The 18,234-nt window shown below is 41.9% G+C and overlaps 1 protein-coding gene across 2 annotated transcripts in view; it reads right to left on the reverse strand.

Annotated features, from left to right (window-relative positions):
- CNKSR3 (CNKSR family member 3) overlaps positions 1-18,234 on the reverse strand; it is a 113,384-nt gene that overhangs the window by 35,322 nt on the left and 59,828 nt on the right. For both annotated transcript variants that reach the window (XM_064292532.1, XM_064292530.1), the window contains exons 2-4: positions 9,025-9,188; positions 2,631-2,833; positions 1,589-1,676 (exon numbers count right to left, since the gene is read on the reverse strand). In XM_064292532.1, the coding sequence (XP_064148602.1) occupies positions 1,589-1,676; positions 2,631-2,833; positions 9,025-9,188 (455 nt within the window). The remainder of the gene's footprint in view (positions 1-1,588; positions 1,677-2,630; positions 2,834-9,024; positions 9,189-18,234) is intronic.

The raw sequence follows: 18,234 nt of genomic DNA on the forward strand, positions 1-18,234 counted from the left end.
ATAGGCAAAGCAGATTCATCTTGTAAAAAGGAACCTTACCACCTCCACCTTCAGTCTCACCACTGGTTCTTTTTCTCCCTACTCTACAGCCTCTATCAGTCACACTGTCCAGAACCCTTCGTAATAAAACACAGATCCCCCAGAAGCAAAACTTGCCAATTTACTAATTAGAATGCTTACCTCTTACAAAAAAACCCAGTGCCGTCGAGCTGATTCCATTTAATTGATTGTACGTCAACTCAGTCAAAAACCAAAATAGAAGGCAGAATATTGTGGAGAAAGGAAACCAGAAAAGGAAGAAAACCCAAGGTATCAGGCTAATGCGTCCCCCCACAAATGTCAGGGCTCAGTGGCTATATGATTAATGCGGCACAATTGGTATCTCATTCTTTTGTCAAAATAACTTTACACTTCACAAAAAAAGAACAGAACTCAGAGCGCCTTTCTAAGAACCTGGCCTCAGAGACACAGGATGAAATCAAGTAAGCCTGGAGTTCCACAGCTGCTCAGGACTAAATCTCAAACAACGGCTACGTGCAAGGCCAAACTCCACTCTTCACGTTCCAGAAACCAACACAGCGCATGACTTTTCAGAATCACACCTTATTTTATGGCATGGTTGGCAGTGAGGAAAAGGATTTTGCTTGTTTGTTTTTTGCCAAAGTAGTAATGGAAACAAACACGGAATCAAAGACTTTTAGAACTAAGTAAGACATGAAAAAAGAACACGCTCTTCCTTACATTCTATAACACAACTCAAAAATACTTAACAAGTGTTTATTTAACAAGTGTTTGCTACATGCCACGTACTAAGACAGGAGATGACTGCAAGAGCTGATAGTCTGATACGAAACTAATAAAAAATAAAAGGTAAGGTCACGGAAGCTAGTTAAGTCATAAGTAGACTGAGGTAAAACTTCTTGGGCCCTCATTAATATATCCGGGTCTGGCCAAAGAGCTGTGAGTGGAATTGATAAGGATCACTTCCCACCAAGAACGTCTGTCAGTATGAAAACTCTCCACGGCTCTTTGTCCCTCTGCCATGGGAACAGGCACATGAGATACAGGCTGATATGTCATCCTAGGTCCTGGAGGAAAACTGTAGCATATTCCCTAGCCAATCTGTTTGAACACCCATAACATGATGAAAGAGTAAACACTGAGATTGGGGAGTTGTTTGTTACTGCATCATAACCTAGCCCATCCTGACTGATAATGCCCATTGACCAGGGGTTGAAATGGAAAGGCAATTACAAAGAAGATACAGTAAGATACATAGGGCAAAGACTGTAGTAAAATTAAACTATTCCAGATTTTCTATTTAAAAAATTAAGTGCTCTAACATTTTAGGGGACATGCAGAACTATTTGCTCAACTGTTTTAAAACAAAAAAGGGTAATCTTTGATCGAAAGGCCACTGGTCGTTTTTCATTGAGAGCATCTGTATATCTAATGTAAAGCCTTCTGTCTCTCTTTGATTTGGATGGACATAAAGAGAATGGTACTCCATATCTGCATGTGAACTCTCTGAAGAAGAAGAAAGGGAAAAGGAAGACAAAAATTTAGAAAGCAGCAATGCTGTACTGACCTTCTGGACTGTGGTAGTCAGATCCAAGCAAAGCTGAATGATTTTATTCTTCGTTACAGAGAAATCAGTGATGCCTGTAAATGGAGCCCTAGAAAGTAATAAAAATATCTTTTAAAAAAGAAGGAATCCACTGGCATCCCGCCCAGTATGTTGACAAGCATAGCTACACAAGGGGCTAATTTATTGATCATATATAACTTTCCTCTCAAGTAGGAATCTGAATAGAAAAGAGACAGAGAAAAGGTAAAGACACATCAAAAACTGAGACAAGAGAATTAACAGCCTGTCAGAAATCAACCAACAATCTTCAAGCCAACCAAGTACTCAGTCATTAATGTTTAATCTCAGTAACACACAACCTTTAGCACAGTTTCACTCTTCTCTGAGGTTAATTTGTTCTTGCTATTAACCTTTTAAGTAACTTCCAACCCATTGCCGTCAAGTCAACTCTTAACTCATGGCAACCCCATGTGTTGCAGAATAGAAATGAGCACCATAGAGTGTTCTTGGCTGTAATCTATACAGAGAAGGAGCCCTGGTGGCACAATAGTTAAGTATTTGGCTGCTAACTGAAAGGTCAGCGGTTAGAACCCACCAGCCACTCCACAGAAGAAAGACATGGCAGTCTACTTCCAGAAAGATTACAGCCTTGAAATTCCTATGGGGCAGTTCTGCTCTGCCCTAAAGGGTCACTATGAGTCAGAATCGACTCGACAACAATGGGTTTGGTTTTTGTCCTTTCGGTTTTGTTTTTATTGTAATTCTTACAGAAGCAGTTTGCCAAGCCTTTCTTCTGCAGTGCCACTAAGTGAGTTCAAACCACCAAACTTTAGGTTAGCAGCTGATGGCAAGCCACTTGCATCACCCAGGTACCTTAGTAAATTCCAAAAGGGGCTAAAACTACCGCTAATCCGGAACTCCTAGGGAATTCCGGCGAAAAGGACATAAAAGGGACAATGGCTCCTTTCCCTAAAACAAAACACAGCCTTCTGTCATCTCAGACCCTACTTTTATAGGAAGTAAATGCAGGCCCTTAACTCACCGATCCAGCCAAGCTAGCAAGGCCTTTGCAGCGCCGATCAGCTCCACCACAGAGGTCAGAAACTCATTGGGAGGCTTGCATGAGGTGTTCCCATCATAAGCTGGACTTTTCCGACGGCTACTTACGTAATTCTGTAAATTGTGAGAAGCAGCTCGAAGTTTCAGAACCAAGTTCTTCATATTATCTGTCTCAAGACCATAATTCTGCAGAAAATAAAAACAAAGAGAAAAACTCAAAGCAATCGGCAATATCCAAAACTCATAACTCAGAGACCGCTGGTAACTTAAATAACTTCTACAACGGCCACAAAACCCTACCTGAGCTGGTGCATGGCACCGATCTCACCTGTGAGTTCCTCTTCCCGAAACACTTTTCCTACAAATCTTGGCATGAACAGCTCTTTCTTGGTATTCACATCCTGGCCTGACCACTTCACCTAAAGCGAGGCTTCTCAACCTCGGCACCACTGACATTCAGGACCAGATAATTCTTTGCTGGAAGTGGAGAAGCACTGTACTGTACATTTGCTGCTGTTGTTCGGTGCCACTGAGTCAACTTTCAACTCACAGTGACCGCTATGTGACAGAGTTGAACTGCCCCATAGGGTTTTCTAGGCCATAAGGAGCCCTGGTGGTGCAATTGGTAAGTACTCAGCTGCTAACTGATAGGTTAGCAGTTCAAACCCACCAGCATCTCTGCAGGAAAAAAAGACCTGGCAATCTGCTCCCATAAAGATTACAGTCTAGAAAACCCTATGGGGCAGTGCTACTCTGTCACATAGGGTCGCTATGAGTGGGAATTGACTTGACAGCACATAGCAACGACAACAATCTTTACAGCAGCAGATCGCCAGGTCTTTCTCCCACAAAGCCACTGCATGGGTTCAAGTCACTGACCTTTTGGTTAGGAGCCAAGCGCTTAACCGTTGCACCACCAATGCTCCTTGTCCTGTACATTGGAAGATGTTTAGTAGCATTCCTGGCCTCTACCACAAAGCACAGGAGCATAAAATCAAGTGTCCAAAGTTCCACAACTAATAAGTGGTGGGGTTAGAACTCTAATCCAGACAATCAGCACCTAGAGCGTAAGCTTCTGACTGCTGGACTGTAGCACCCCCTCCCACACACCCTGCCAGAGAAAGGGCAAATGGACTCAACAGAAAACAAGACGGACGCAAGACAAGAAAAACTGGCTAGTGAGCCTGGATCTAGCACAATCTAACAAGCAGGGAAGCATTCTAACAGCTGTGTAAAAAGAAAAGCAAAAACCAAACCTGTGGCCATTGACTCAATTCCAACCCATAGTGACCCTACAGGATAGAGCAGATCTGCCCTATAGGGTTTCTAAGGAGCAGCTGGTAGATTCGAACTGCCGACCTTTTGGTCAGCAGCTGAGCTCTTAACAACTGCACCCCTAGGGCTTCTCCGACTCCCTAGGGAGGGGAAAATCAAGATCCACAAAGCACGAATGTGCCAAGTTTGCAAAGAACTTTCGTCTTAAAATTTGCAAGAACTTCTTTTTGCAAGATATACAAGTTAATAACAAAAGACTCTGACCTACTGGTTTAAAATAATTCATCAAAACTTTGTTAGAAACAATTCTCATTTCAAATAGCTTTTGTTTAAATTTTAATATTGCGTCTATTTAAAAAAAATAATCGTTTTTAAAGATGATGTAAAAACACCGAAAGGAGTTAAGTATGAATACATTCAAGCAAAGAACTTCCCAGCTCCAATAACTGAAAAGGGGCTTTTACAAGCTTTAAAACAAAACTGCGGATATCATAATGTCAATGAATATTCTGTATTAACAGTAATTTTCTATCTGGATATTATAGTCATTCATTGTCTTCCTTCCTGTCATATTCTAGAGACTAAAATATATTGTTCTTCCATAGAGAAGCCAAAAATAAAAAGACAGATTTCTATCATCATTTTTTTTTTTTTTAATTCAGAGAATCAAAGACTCATACATCAGTGAATAAAGAACCCACGTGACACAGCTGGACTTGTGATATGAGGAAAGGGAATGTCCCCTCACTCAGTCAATTACTCGGGGCCGCCAACTTTTACCAAGAGTTTACAGATAAACACAAGAAGTCAAGTTTCTGTAGTTGATGCCACAATAAATTACTTGCAACTTTTATTACATTTACTTCTAAACTCAAAGAGCATTAAACGCGCTTTATTGTTACAAGAAGCTTGAAACATTAATATCCTGTAAGCCAGCCCCTTTGAATGCTAAAATAAAGTGGGAGGGTAGCTTCTTATTCACTGGCTCTCTTTCATTTCCCCTCAAAACAAATCATGGGACTAGAAGGATAGATGGACTTAACTACGATAAAGTGTAATTTTGAAAAGGAAAGAAGGAGAAAAGGAAGGAAAACTCCCTTCCCTTCAACCTCATTCCACCTTAAGACAAGAACAAAACGCTGATTAAATTTGCTTGAAAGAAGCTCAACTGTACAAACATGATCAGGGAAGGCTTATTGACTGAAGTGCCTCATAATGAAAGACAGAAAATGAATAATTTCTCAGGCTAGATTTGCTTATTTTCACCTGTCTATTTTGTAAAGCACGTCTCTCTCAGAAACTGCTTTAAGATAAGGCATCAAGAAGATATAAGCTAAGCAACAAATAAAATAAGTCTCTAAAAATCTATGCACATACTAAAATCCTTCCACTGAGGCCCTGTTTCATTAGAAGCTAGCCATCAGGGATCATTTCCTGGTCAGGCTGGAGAAAACATATTCTAGACGGGAGAGAAGGAAATGGATTGCTCACTCCTCTGCTGCCTTAAAATTATTCACAGTGTAACTCAGGACAAATCGTACAGTACTCCTCTGCCCTCTTTTCCCGTTCCAACTAGTTCTTTCTGTGATCTAACACAAGTGACTAAGGGGTGTCAGAGAAACAATCAAAACCATCTTACTGGCTTGGGCCAATTAAGTTACAACCTAAGAAATAGACTTCGCAGTTTTCCTAAAGGTACTTAGGAAGGTCAGGGCAGAATCAAGTTGATATAAACTGCTAACAAACTACTCCTGTAAGGAACAGTCTTCGCAGTCTTCCCCTCCCCCCTCCCCCAGAAAAAAACGTAACGTTTATTAGTGATTTGCTCTGGGTAAATGATGAACAATCTCAGGGGTATATGAGTACACATGAGCACTCTGGACAGGTAGACCCGTTTACAGAAATTCCACTTAACCACAGATTGGGGCAGCATCACTTAACACATGCACTGATTCCAACTTCGTTTACTTTTCCAACCTACTTCAATCTTAAACACCTGGATGTTCAGGAAACCAAGGCCTCACTGATTCGGCAAAGAACGCAGGTCACAGCCATACTTCGTTGTTCTTAATCACACCCTCTAGACCCATGCTGCCCAACAGAACTTTCTGCAGTGAAGAAATGTTCTCTCTGTGTGTGCTATACAATATGGTAGTCACTAACCAATGCAGCTAGTGTGACCAAGGAACTGAATTTTATTTACTTTCGATTAGTTTAAATTTAAACAGCTGCATGTGGCTTGTTGTTCTCCTACTGAAAAGAACAGCTCTTTGCCTCTGTCCCAGTTACCTTCTGCCCAGACAGGGGCAAAAAAGTTTGGCTCAGATTCTGAATTCAAGCCTGGAAAGTGGGCCTGGTTCCACCACATAATACAAGTCCTCAGCCACTCCATGAAGTCCCTGGGTGGTGCAGACAGTTAATGTGTTTGGCTGCTTACCAAAAGGCTGGGGGTTCGAGTCTATCCAGAGGCACCCCAGAAGAAAGGTCTGGCGACCTACTTCCTAAAATATCAGCCACTGTAAACCCACGGAACACAGTTCTACTGTGGCACACGTGGGGTTGCCATGAGCTAGAATCTACTCAACGGCAACTGGTTTGGTTTTTTGGAAACCACTCCAGTAGGCCAAGGTCAATGTTCACAAAAGGTGGTCTCTGTCCTTGCTAACCATGACTAGCTATTTAAGATCCATCTGCTCATCTGTACTGAATTCTTAGTCAATACCTGTTCCCTATTTTATGTTCCTTTATCCATAGTGTCTGCCCTTCTCTTGGCTCCAAAGCTTTCCAGTGGTTCTATTTGTTTCTTCCTTCTCCCTTCGTTACTCCTATTCATTTCCTGTCCATCATAAAATCAACATCCACTAAACTAAGTTACATAAACGTCACATAAAGCCTCTTCTATAGCACCGGGGCCAACTACACATCCACATTAACTTTCCAAATTGTTCAAGGCAAAAAGTTATCACCAATTTGTATACGCAGGGTTTTACAGTGTAAATGGATTCAATAGATGATATAATTAATATATGCATCCAAATAAGAATATTTTAAAAAGGAGATTAAATCCAGACTAAAGATATTTTAGTAACATTCTCCTAAAAAAAGCCCTTCCAAGCCCAGAAAAGGGCCCTTTCATTTGTGCACCCTCTGAAGAACCTTCTGGCAAATGCATCCCCAGGCACTCCACTGCATAAAGCATGTGCAGAATGAGTCTGAGGTCAAAACTCTGTCTACAAAGGAAATTAGAAGGAAATTGTAGGAGATAAAACACAGCTTTAGGTTCTGGCATTTGTCCAGCTTTGTTCACTTTAATATTTTAAGAGGTGGAAGGGGGAAAAGCATAGAGAATGGCCAGGGGCATCTGTCAGGTCCATTATCCCATACACACTAGTGCTTCTAGTCAACCCTGCCACCTCCTCGCTCCTCCTGTGGATTCCCAAGTAGTTCACCTGTCCTCAAAGGATTGCTGCAAAGCAGTAGAGACAGTTAAAATTTGCAGAACATCCAGCAGAAAAGACAGAAAAGCAACGTCCCCAGGAAGTATAATAAGAGTCAATTCAAAAATGTTTTATTATATAAAAAAATACAGTTGTAATAGCAATAAACAGGACGCTCAGACATCTTCTCGGCAGTGCAAAACCCGTGCACCTTCTTACATACCATGCCTGAGGTGAGTGTTACTGCACTGATGAAGAACGCAGACACCACCGCTTCCCCGGAAGTCACAGAGTGAGTTGTAGGCAGCAGAGCCAGGATTAGAAGTCAAAAACCAAACCTCCCAGGGCAACGCTCAGACCATTTGGCCATGGCGTCTCCCTGGTGGCAGCTCATTTATCAACTACAAATAATTTCCCCATTACTTTCCCAAACAAGAGCAGTGCATCTTGGAGCAGAAGACAAGGCTCTGTCCATTTTAAGAAGAAGAATACACACAATGCAGCAAGTGTTATATAATCAACGGAACGCAGACCAGCCATGGCAAAGTCCTCAGGAGCACATTCTTTCCCACCATTCTCAGTGACGTCATTGTATATGCCCCTGGCTCGGGTTCCTAGCATTACTAACCCAGCTTGAATGCTGCCCAGTTTGTCCCAATCCTGACATTTAAGTAAGCTGCATCCTTGCGGCAGGAGACTTGAATTCCCTCTTGCGCCAACAGGTGTCTCTAGCCCACACCGTAGAGAGCTACCCATGGAGTCTCAGGTGGAATCCAAGGGTCAGACCACGGCAGGGGTCAACTCATTCATGTTAAAGCCAAATCTCAGAATCTGAAAACTGTAACTAATTCGCATGTTCCCCCATCTAGCTACCTTTCCGTAGGTGACTTTAAGCACGAACATCAGTGATTTCAATACCACAAGTATGTGTTAAACTCGAATGCTTTATACAGTAACAAAAACAGACGTGAAAATCAGAACTCATGTCTCATTTTAATTTAACAAATGGCATTTTCATTCAGGACTCTCCCCATCTTTTTATTCTTTATAAACGATAAGAAAATAAGCCTAACGCAGTTGTTTTTCTGTAAATGGCAATTTTCTTCTGTAAAGAGCAAGATCGTAAATATTTTAGGCTTTGGGGAACCATGTGGTCTTAGTCACAACTACTCAGCTCGGCCCCTGAATCACGAAGGCAGCCATAGCCAAACCAGTTGCTGTCAAATTGATTGCGACCCATGGCAACCCCACGGGTGTTACAGTATTACTGTGCTCCGCTGGGTTTTCAACGGCTGGGATCTTTTGGAAGTAGATTACCAGGCCCTTTCTTCCCAGATGCCACTGGGTTGGGCAGATTTGAATGCCAACCCTTCAGTTAATAGCCAAGTGCTTAACTGTTTTCATCACCCAGGGCTCCTAGCCATAGATAACACATAAGCGAATGGACATGGCTGTGTTCCAATAAAACCTTAGCTACAAAAATAGATGATGGGCCAGGTTTGGCCCATGGGGCATAGCTTGCCAGGTCCTAATCTGGAAAATGCCTTTTCTTCCCTTACTATTTTATCTTCGGCTCATCCTTCAAGTCAATGGATCATTAAGAAAATGGGGGTATGCTAAGGTGGCCAACAATGAGGATTCACAAGGAGGTTTTCCTGAACTAACCAGTGCACAGAGAAGGTCGACGGCCTCCAGCACGAGCTCCTGGTGTCCGATGCGTGTGACACCCAGCTCCTCGAGGTCCTGGTGAGAAATCTGCAGCAGCTGCTCCCCGTTGATCTTCTCCCGCTCGAACTTGTGGACGTACTGCTGCAGACAGTCATCCAACCCTACCAAAGGAGGGGGAAAAGGTCATTATTGGCATTTTGTTCCCTTATCAAAAAATTGCCCACATTTCCTTTACTGTTGTTGAAAATTTACACAGTAAAAAACTACACCAGTTCAATGATTTCTACATGTACAATTCGGTGGCACTGATTACATTCTTCAAATGGTGCAGCCATTCACACACCCTCCTTTTCTACTTTGTTCCTCCCCTATTAACATAAACTCTCTTCGCCTGAGCTTCCTATCTTTCAAGTTGCTGTAAATATTTTGATCTCATATAGTAAGTTTTTTTAAAAAAGAGCACAAAACTCACAGGGGACATTCTCTACTAGTTAAGCTAGACTGTTGCTTGGTTTCAAGAAGGCTTCAGGGGATATTTTTGGCTCATGGTTTGAGGATGAAAGATTATCTCAGGGCAGTAGTCTTGGGGGTTCACCCAGACTCAATGGCTCCAGAAAGTCTGGATTCCATGAAAACCGAAACTCTGTTCCACATCCCCCCACCCTCCGCCTTGGTCAGGATCCTTATATAGAATCTTTATCAAAACATTCAGTAATAGTCACCAGGCACCATCCATTTCTGGTCTCATGGCAAAGGAAGTAGTTGTTCGTGAAGGCAATCATTCATGCTTTCCAAAAAAAATAAAATAAAAGCTCACATTCAAGTCAAGCTCAGTGATATCAAATGCTGCCATGATTTGATTGTTGGTATGATGATGTGTATTCCACCCTATGGACACCTTCTGAGTGACAGCTTCTCATCTCAAGCAGGTTTTCAATGCACAGCTCAAAATTCTCAAATGAATGCTGTATAATTTTATAATAGTTATCTTCAGTTCCCTATAAACTAACATCATAAACACTAAATCCCTGCTGATTTGAAATGTTGGTTATAGATACTTGACATATGTTGTTTGTTTGCTAAGCAATCCTTCCTTTGGGACATTATTGCTCTCCCATGTGATCCCAGTAGTTTGTCAGTCAAGGTGCTTTGCCACAGTAGATGGCACTCCATCCGCCAGCCACTTATAGGCCCAGCGATGGCCATGTGATTGATTCAAGCATGAACAATCAAAACCTTCCTTGGTATTTGATACACAGACACAGGAAGACTGAGGCTCTTCCTCCCTTTGTAACTGGAAGCCATAAGGATACAACATTGGTGATGCTGGTGGTCATTTTTCTGACCACTTATCTGAAAATAAATCTAACGAACATTTGGAAGCAGAGTGATTATGAGAGAGAGAGAGAGAGGGGAAAAAAAATGCCCCAATAATATCCTATACATAGACTAACCCTACTTAAAGATACTTTTTTCTATCCTTAGAATTTTTCACTTAAACTGAAAGAAATTTCCCTTTCAGCTTAAGTATGTTTGTGTTGAGTTTCTGTCCCTTGAAAATGAAAAAGTTCTGATGAATCCAGAATCCAAGGAAAATGGTACCAGCCCTGAATGACAAGAAGAAGAAAAGATGAGGCCAGAGATGTCTCTTCTAATTACAAGAAATTTTACTGAAGATGTCAGATTTCAGAAGTAGCTTTAGAACATAAAGGGAAAATTTGGGGCACAGAGAAGAAGGCGTATGTGGGAGGTGTGGTGAGGGTTCTGGATGGGTCCAGGATACAAATGATCAGAGATTGAGAACTGAAGAAGATAGAAGAATATTCCCCTAAGAAATGGACCAGAAACTCCTTGAGGAGTTCCCTGAGAGGAAGGAGAATTTCTAAGTAGAAACAGCATGTTGCTACCTACCTAAGAGCAGAATCTACAGTAGCTTAAGTGGGGCAGTGGTGGCTCAGCGGTAGAATTCTCGCCTCCCATGAGGGAGACAGCGGTTCAACTCCTGGCCAATGCCTTTCATGCGCGGCCACAAACTGTCAGCAGAGGCTTATGTGTTGCTATGATGCTAAACAGGTTTCAGCAGCGCTCCCAGACTAAAACTGGAAGAAAGGCCTGGTGATCCACTTCTAAAAATCAGCCAGTGAAAATCTATGGACCACAAGAGTTAGATCCATGACCCATCGTGGGGATAGCACATGACCAGCCAGCATTTAGTTCTGGTGTACATGGGGTCCCCAGGAATCGGGAGCTGAATTAGGCTGCAGCGAACAACAACAATAGTTGCTTAACGACTTTTCCCTTAAGGTACTCATATATTGAATGTGCTAGGTTTTAAATAGCATGGCCCCCAGAGTTTTATTGTTCAGATACATTGTGCCTATCATTCAGTTACCCCATTGTTTAGAATACAATTCAACATTTACAGTCAGCTAGATTAAAGTATTATACAACCCCACAAAGGAGAGGAAAACCTTCACTTTCAAGGAAACTGGTCTTAAAAATTTTAAATGTCTTTTGCTGATTTGCCAAATATTCCAAACACCTTCTAGTTCTCAGGCCTTGGCCTCAAAGAGCTCACAGAAAGTCCAGCAAGACTGAAGCACATACGTTAAACACGTTTAACTTACACAAATTAAATTAAACACAATTCAGTGTGGAATCACGTCCTCTATCGTGTGGGAAAAGGAGAGGAGTTCCCACATGGCATGGGACCAAGCACAGTAGGAAGGCCCAGACTCCTCCACTATCACTAAATCTGTCTGAATCATCTTTCAAAGAAATCTCGAATGCAAAAAAAAAAAAAAAATATATATATATATATATATATATATTATTATTTTTTTTAAGTTCCAGCTCCAGATGCAGAAACTGACAGGACAGTGATTTAAGTCATTTCTGGAACCAGATGGTGGTTGTTATTCCTGGGTGCTGTCGGGTGGACTCCGATTCCTAGCAACCCTACAGGACAGAGTAGAACTGCCCCATAGGGTTTCCAAGGCTATAATCCTTATGGAAGCAGACTACCACATCTTTCTCCCTTGGAGTGGCTGGCAGATTCGAACCATTGACCTTTTGGTTAGCAGCTGAACGCTTAACCACTGCGCCACCACGGCTCCTCGAAGTCAGACTGCCTGGGTTCAGTTCCTAGCCACAATTCTTACTAGGTGAGTAAAGCTGAGGCAGGTTATTCAGTTGCTTCATTTGTTAAAACGAGGATAAGGATACCACATACTACAAAGGTATAATGAACATTTAGTTAATTGAGGTTTATAAAGAGCTCAGAACACTGTTGAGCACATAAACCAAACCAAACCCGTTGCCTCAAGTTGATTCCGAACCATAGCAACCCTACAGGGCAGAGCAGAACTGCCCCATAGGGTTTCCAAGGAGCACCTGGTGGATTTGAACTGCTGACCTTTTGGTTAGCAGCCGTAGCTCTTAACCACTACGCCACCAGGGTTTCCTGTTGAGCACACCACACTCTACAAATTTGTTACATAAAACAATGTGATTTAGTCATGTACTCAATTTTCAAGTGCTCACAGTAAAAGTTGCTAGAGAGACACACAAACCTAGGTGCCCCCCTTCTGGAACACAGCAAACTGAAGCTAAAACGCCATCTCAACAGCCCAATGTTATTAGCTTCGTGACCCCAATTTGGGAGTCTGCAATAACCATTGATTCCGTCTAAAAATCTTTTATGAATCATATTAGAATGAAAGCACCACAAAATTACAGCCTTTGTTTTGTTCACTGCTTAGTCTCCAACATCTAGAATATTGCTGGTATCCAACAAATATCCGTGAAATGAATGAATGCATGTTGAAAGAAAATGAACTTCACTTAAATTTATCACACCAAAGCACACAAATCACCTGGTTTTATTCTCATGTGCAAGTATGCAACTAAAGATATCTAAAGATAAACTATTACATTGTGATATCGGTTACAGGTATCTGCCCTGAGTTTCAGTGTTTCAAGATTAAAGGAGGTCATTTCTGCATGAAGAGAAATATCATAAACAAAATAAAACCCCAACCTTCCGGGTGCCGGTCTGTGATAAGAAACTTGTCCTGTACTGAGAATGAATTTTTACTAATCAGTTAATCCCCCAACAATGTGGAAAGGGTTTTGCACATGAAGATTAAGAAGTAAAGAAAATACCTTAATGCAAAATATCTAAGGTGATTTGCTTCAGAAGCCCTGGTGGCACAATGATTAAGGGCTCGGCTGCTAACTGAAAGGTCAGCAGTTCGAACCCACCAGCTGCTCTATGGAAGAAAGACCTGGTGATCAGCTCCTGTAAAGATTACAGCCTAGAAAACCCTATGGGGCAGTTCTACTCTGTCACATGGGGTCGGTGTGAGTGAAAATCAACTTGACGGCACCCAACAAAAACAACGTTCGCTTCTTATTCTCTGTGTAAGACTAAAATCAGATCATTAACTAGGCCACAGAATGCAAACAGTTCCATCGTTACTTCAATGGAAAGTACTACGCAGATGGTAGGTACCCTCTGTCCTGGTGTATGAAACCCATCAGAAGGACCGTCACATAGCTAGGCGTTTAGCCTCTCAGGCTCAAGACAGCAAAAGCTGAGGCTCTACCACAATGACAATGGGTCCAGAGCGGTTCTTAGAGCATTTCACATCAAGTACTTTGACCATTAAGGCATTTTTCAACCAGAGTTTTAAAGAAATGTTTTGATTCAGAAATCAGCTTAGCTAAAGCTTGTGAAGTCCCATCCCCTCAGAACTTCTAAGGGCCACGAGAGACAGAGAAGCAAAGGAGTGAGTACACTGTGTTCTTTATGAGGAGAATCAAGCACAGACACAAACTCAATTTAATTCAACAATATTTATGGAGCAACTCCTACGTGCCAGGCACTGGACTTGGGACAGGCCTCCTCTACAGGGAGACAAGAATTTAGGAGTAGCTCAGTTCTGGATTATCTGAGCCAGCAGAAAGAGAACAAGGTTAGCAATGGTATGTTTATACCTAATTACAATACTCTTGGAATTCACAACATTTATAAAAATGGAACCTAATATCAGTGCTCCTCAGCTTCCCCAATTTGCTGACACCCTTGATGTAATATCCGATGATGATAACACTGTGAGGTGCCATCATGTTGCCTCCAACTCAAGGCAACCTATGTGCAAGAAAAAGACACTGCCTGGTCATCATGAATAATGGTAAGTTTGGTATGGATCACAACAGTCCGATCCCATTGTGCACGGGGCTCACCTGAGTCGGGGGCCAATTCAGTGGCAGCTAACGACAACAACCTTTATTTTATCCTTAGAAAACATCTATTTCTCTCATGTTGTACAGTGTAATATACGGGTTACTATAGTAAAATGTGCATATTACTTTTAGAAAAATGTCTATTGTGAGTATGTGCTAACAAATTGTTTACTTAGGGGGATGCCAGATCCAAAATCTGGACACTACAGATCTACACAGTGATGCCTCCCACATTTCCTCTCTAACCAAAGCCCAATTCATCCAGGCCAGAACTCCGTGTCTTCCTCATCAAGCCTGCTCCTCTCCTGTTTTCCTGATTTTGTTTATGACCTCAGGGTTTACAGAGTTGCCCCAAGCCAGACACTGGGAATCATCCTTTCCTCCTGCACATTCTTCTCCCCCAAGGACCAGTCTTCAAGTGCTCTTGATTTTACCAGCTGCCCCTCCTTCCACCTTCTCCAACACCACTGAACTTGCTATCTCTTTCCTGGGTTTCTATACTAGTCTAGAAACAGGTCGCCATGCTCAGGTCCTTCTTGCTCTTAATTCATGCTCCATAATCCCATCAGAGCAAAACCACCTTATCCTTTACAGATTGAAACCATGAGCTGAGTGTGACATTCCAAGCCCTCCAGGAGCTGTCTTCTTCCAAACTTCTCTACAGCCCATCTTTCTATAACACTCATCCTACTGATGAGGATGTAGAGAACTCCCATTTCAATGAAAACACAGCTAAATAACCGAGTTCACAAAAATCATGACCTGCGTGTTAGTGAAGTGAGCAGCGGCTGGGATCTTAAAAGCTTGTGAGCAGCCACCTAAGACACAACTACGGGGCTCGACTCGCCAGGAGCAGAATAGTAAGAAGGTAACCAAAAGCACAGAGAAGAAACAAGTCTACAAGAGCCACGACATCGTCTATCCTGAGCCCAGAGCTAGACAGTGCCCGGCTACCACCACTGACTATTCTGACCGGGGCCATGATAGTTGTTTCCAGATAGAATGGGAGGAAAACATGAACAAAACTCAAATTCTTATTTAAAAAAAAAAAAGCTGACAAACTGGAACAGTAGAGAACAGAGGACCCCCTGAGACTACTGCCCTGAGACACTCTTTAAACCTAGAACCGTCCCTATCTCCTGAGATCACCTTCGAGCAAAACAGCAGAATGGCACACACAAAAAAAGATATCACCTGTAAGATCAGTGCCCTAGTTAAAAACCACCAGGATGAGACCAAACCAAAAATGAAACCATTGTCATCGAGTCAATTCCAACTCAGAGCAACCCCATAGGACAGAGTAGAACTGCCCCATATGGTTTCCAAGGAGCGCCTGGTGAATGTGAACTGCCAACATTTTTATTAGCAGCAGCAGCTCTAATCAGACCTAACCACTACACTGCCAGGGTTTAATTTCTCAAAAGCAAAGATGAGCACTGCAAAGGGAACAAACAGAACATAATTAAAGAGAATATTGACATATTGTGATAAATGTAACTAATATCACTGAACGATCTGTGTGGAAATTTTCAAACGGAAACCTAATTTGCTGGATAAACTTTCACCAAGAACACAATAAAATATTATTAAACACACACACATACACATACAGCCCAAGCTCTTTCGTTTACATATTGTTTACGGCTGCTTTGGCACTACAATGCAGAGCTGAGTAGTTGCAACAGAGACCATATGGCCCAAACCCATTGCCCTCAAGCCCACGAAGCCTAAAATATTTATTATGTGGCCCTTTACAGAAAAGGTTTGCCAGCCCCTGGTCTAACTAATGATAGTGGATGAGTACAAAGTGATGATAAATCTTCCAAATGGAAAAATAGACTCAATCAGGAATTAAGAGAAACAGATCTTTCTCTCCTCTTTTTCTATTTTTAAAATAACTTTTATGTAATTCTACTAGTACAAAAGCAAAAAAAAAAAGGTCACTCCTCCCTCTCCCCCCAAAATCCACCTGAATGTTTTGGAAGACCCCTTGCAACTTTTTATCCACTTTATTATTTTCTTTTTTTTTATTCTGGTCAGTTTTTCTTTTTGAGGTACAATTTATACACAACAAAATTCACCAACTTGCAGTGGGCAATTTGATGAGTTCCGACCAATATATACAATAATGTAACCACACCATAATCATGATAAAAGCTTCTTTAAAAAATCAGTTGCCATTGAGTTGATTCCAACTCATGACAAACCCATGTGTGTCAGTAGAGAACAGAGGACTCTACACTTTCAAAAAACAGAAAAAGTGTAGAGAGTAGACCTGCTTCATAGAGTTTTCAATAGCTAATTTTTTGGAAGTAAATCGCTAGACCTTTCTGCCAAGATGCCTCTGGGTGGACTCAAACACCCAACCTCTTGGTTAGCAGCCAAGCACATTAGCCATTTGCACTGCCCAGGGTCTCCCATAAACATTTCTTTGTTGTTGTTGTTAGATGCCATTGAGTTGATTTTCAATTCAAAATGAACCTACGTGACAGAGGAGAACTGCCCCCTAGGTTTTTCTTGGATATAATGTTTATGGGAGCAGGTTACCTGGTCTTTCTCCCATGGAGCTGCTGGATGGGTTCAAACCACTAACCCTTCCATCACCCCAAAAGTTCCCTCATACCCCTTTGCCAGCCATTCCTTGGCCACAGCCCCTGCCTTCACAGCTACTGATTTGGGAGCGGGATTTCTTACCCCGCCTTTACTCCATGCACTACCTGGGTAACACTGGCTGAATCACTTAGTCCTGGTTTTTGGGCTCCAAACCTGTGGATTAACAGGCTTCCTTTAGTGCCACACCCACATACACTACTAACTGCAGCTGATTTTATCAGTCATGCTGCTAGGCTTCTGGTTAAATTCGGTTTGAAGAAAGGGTGCTATGTCTATAAACAATATCTGAAAACCGGATAAGAAGCCCTCTCTGGTTCCTTCCAGGGCTAAGAGTCTGTGCTCCTAGATTACACCCACTCCTCACTTATCAACCTAGTTAGGTTCCAAAGACCAGGTTGTTATGTGAAAATCAGCACTATGCAAAAATGCGGGATGATCATGTCAGATCACAAAATATTATGTGGGACATATATGTCCTCCAGAGGGAGGGAAATGTAGGTGGGTGTTACATGGTCCACCGGTCAATGAAAGGATTACTGGCAGATGTATGTCATTAATACAAAAATAGTCAGATAGTAAATTTTTTACTATTGTCATAAACGCGAAATGTTGGATAACGAGATAGTCAATAAGCGAGAAGTAGGCATACGTCTGAGCTACTGAAAGTTATCCTTCCTTACACAGCAAAGTATGAAAAAGGAGATCAAGTGCCCAGAAACTTAAATCTCAACATCTTTGGAGCTAAAAATAATTAGCAAATGAATGAAATTGGTCTTAAGGAATACTATATAAGTAAGGTTTTTCTACCCTGATGGGGCTGTGAACATACGAAGTTCACTGCTGAGGCTGCTGTTCCCACCGAAGCCTTGTAAAAGCCAGGCACATAATAAAGATCCAGGGAATGAGAACCTGGGAAGCCCAGTTAAGAACCAACAATTCTCTTCCACTACGTTTACAAAATGGAACAACTAGTTGTGAAGAGAGGGACACAATGCTGGCCATTTTTTAGGACACCAAGCTAAAGGAACAGTAATGCTAAACACAAACTAAAAGTCTGAATGTTCCACCATTTGGGCAGAGCTGATTCTAAGACGTATGTCATTCTGAAGACATCAGAAGAGGTAACCAAGAAGCAACCACACTCTGGGGTTTCACCACGTAAGTAAAAGACGTAGCACTTCAACAAAACTTAGCAATAGCAAACATCTCCACGTGATCATTTAAGGAAGCGAATACAGGAGTGCCTCAGTTCAAGGATTCGAGTTACCCAGAAAACAGCAGGCAGATGGGCTGCCCCACCTGAGGTTTCTGAGATGGTGAGTAATACATTCACCTCAGCTGAAGACT

Source organism: Loxodonta africana, chromosome 1, assembly GCF_030014295.1.
Source record: "Loxodonta africana isolate mLoxAfr1 chromosome 1, mLoxAfr1.hap2, whole genome shotgun sequence".
Lineage (NCBI taxonomy): Eukaryota > Metazoa > Chordata > Mammalia > Proboscidea > Elephantidae > Loxodonta > Loxodonta africana.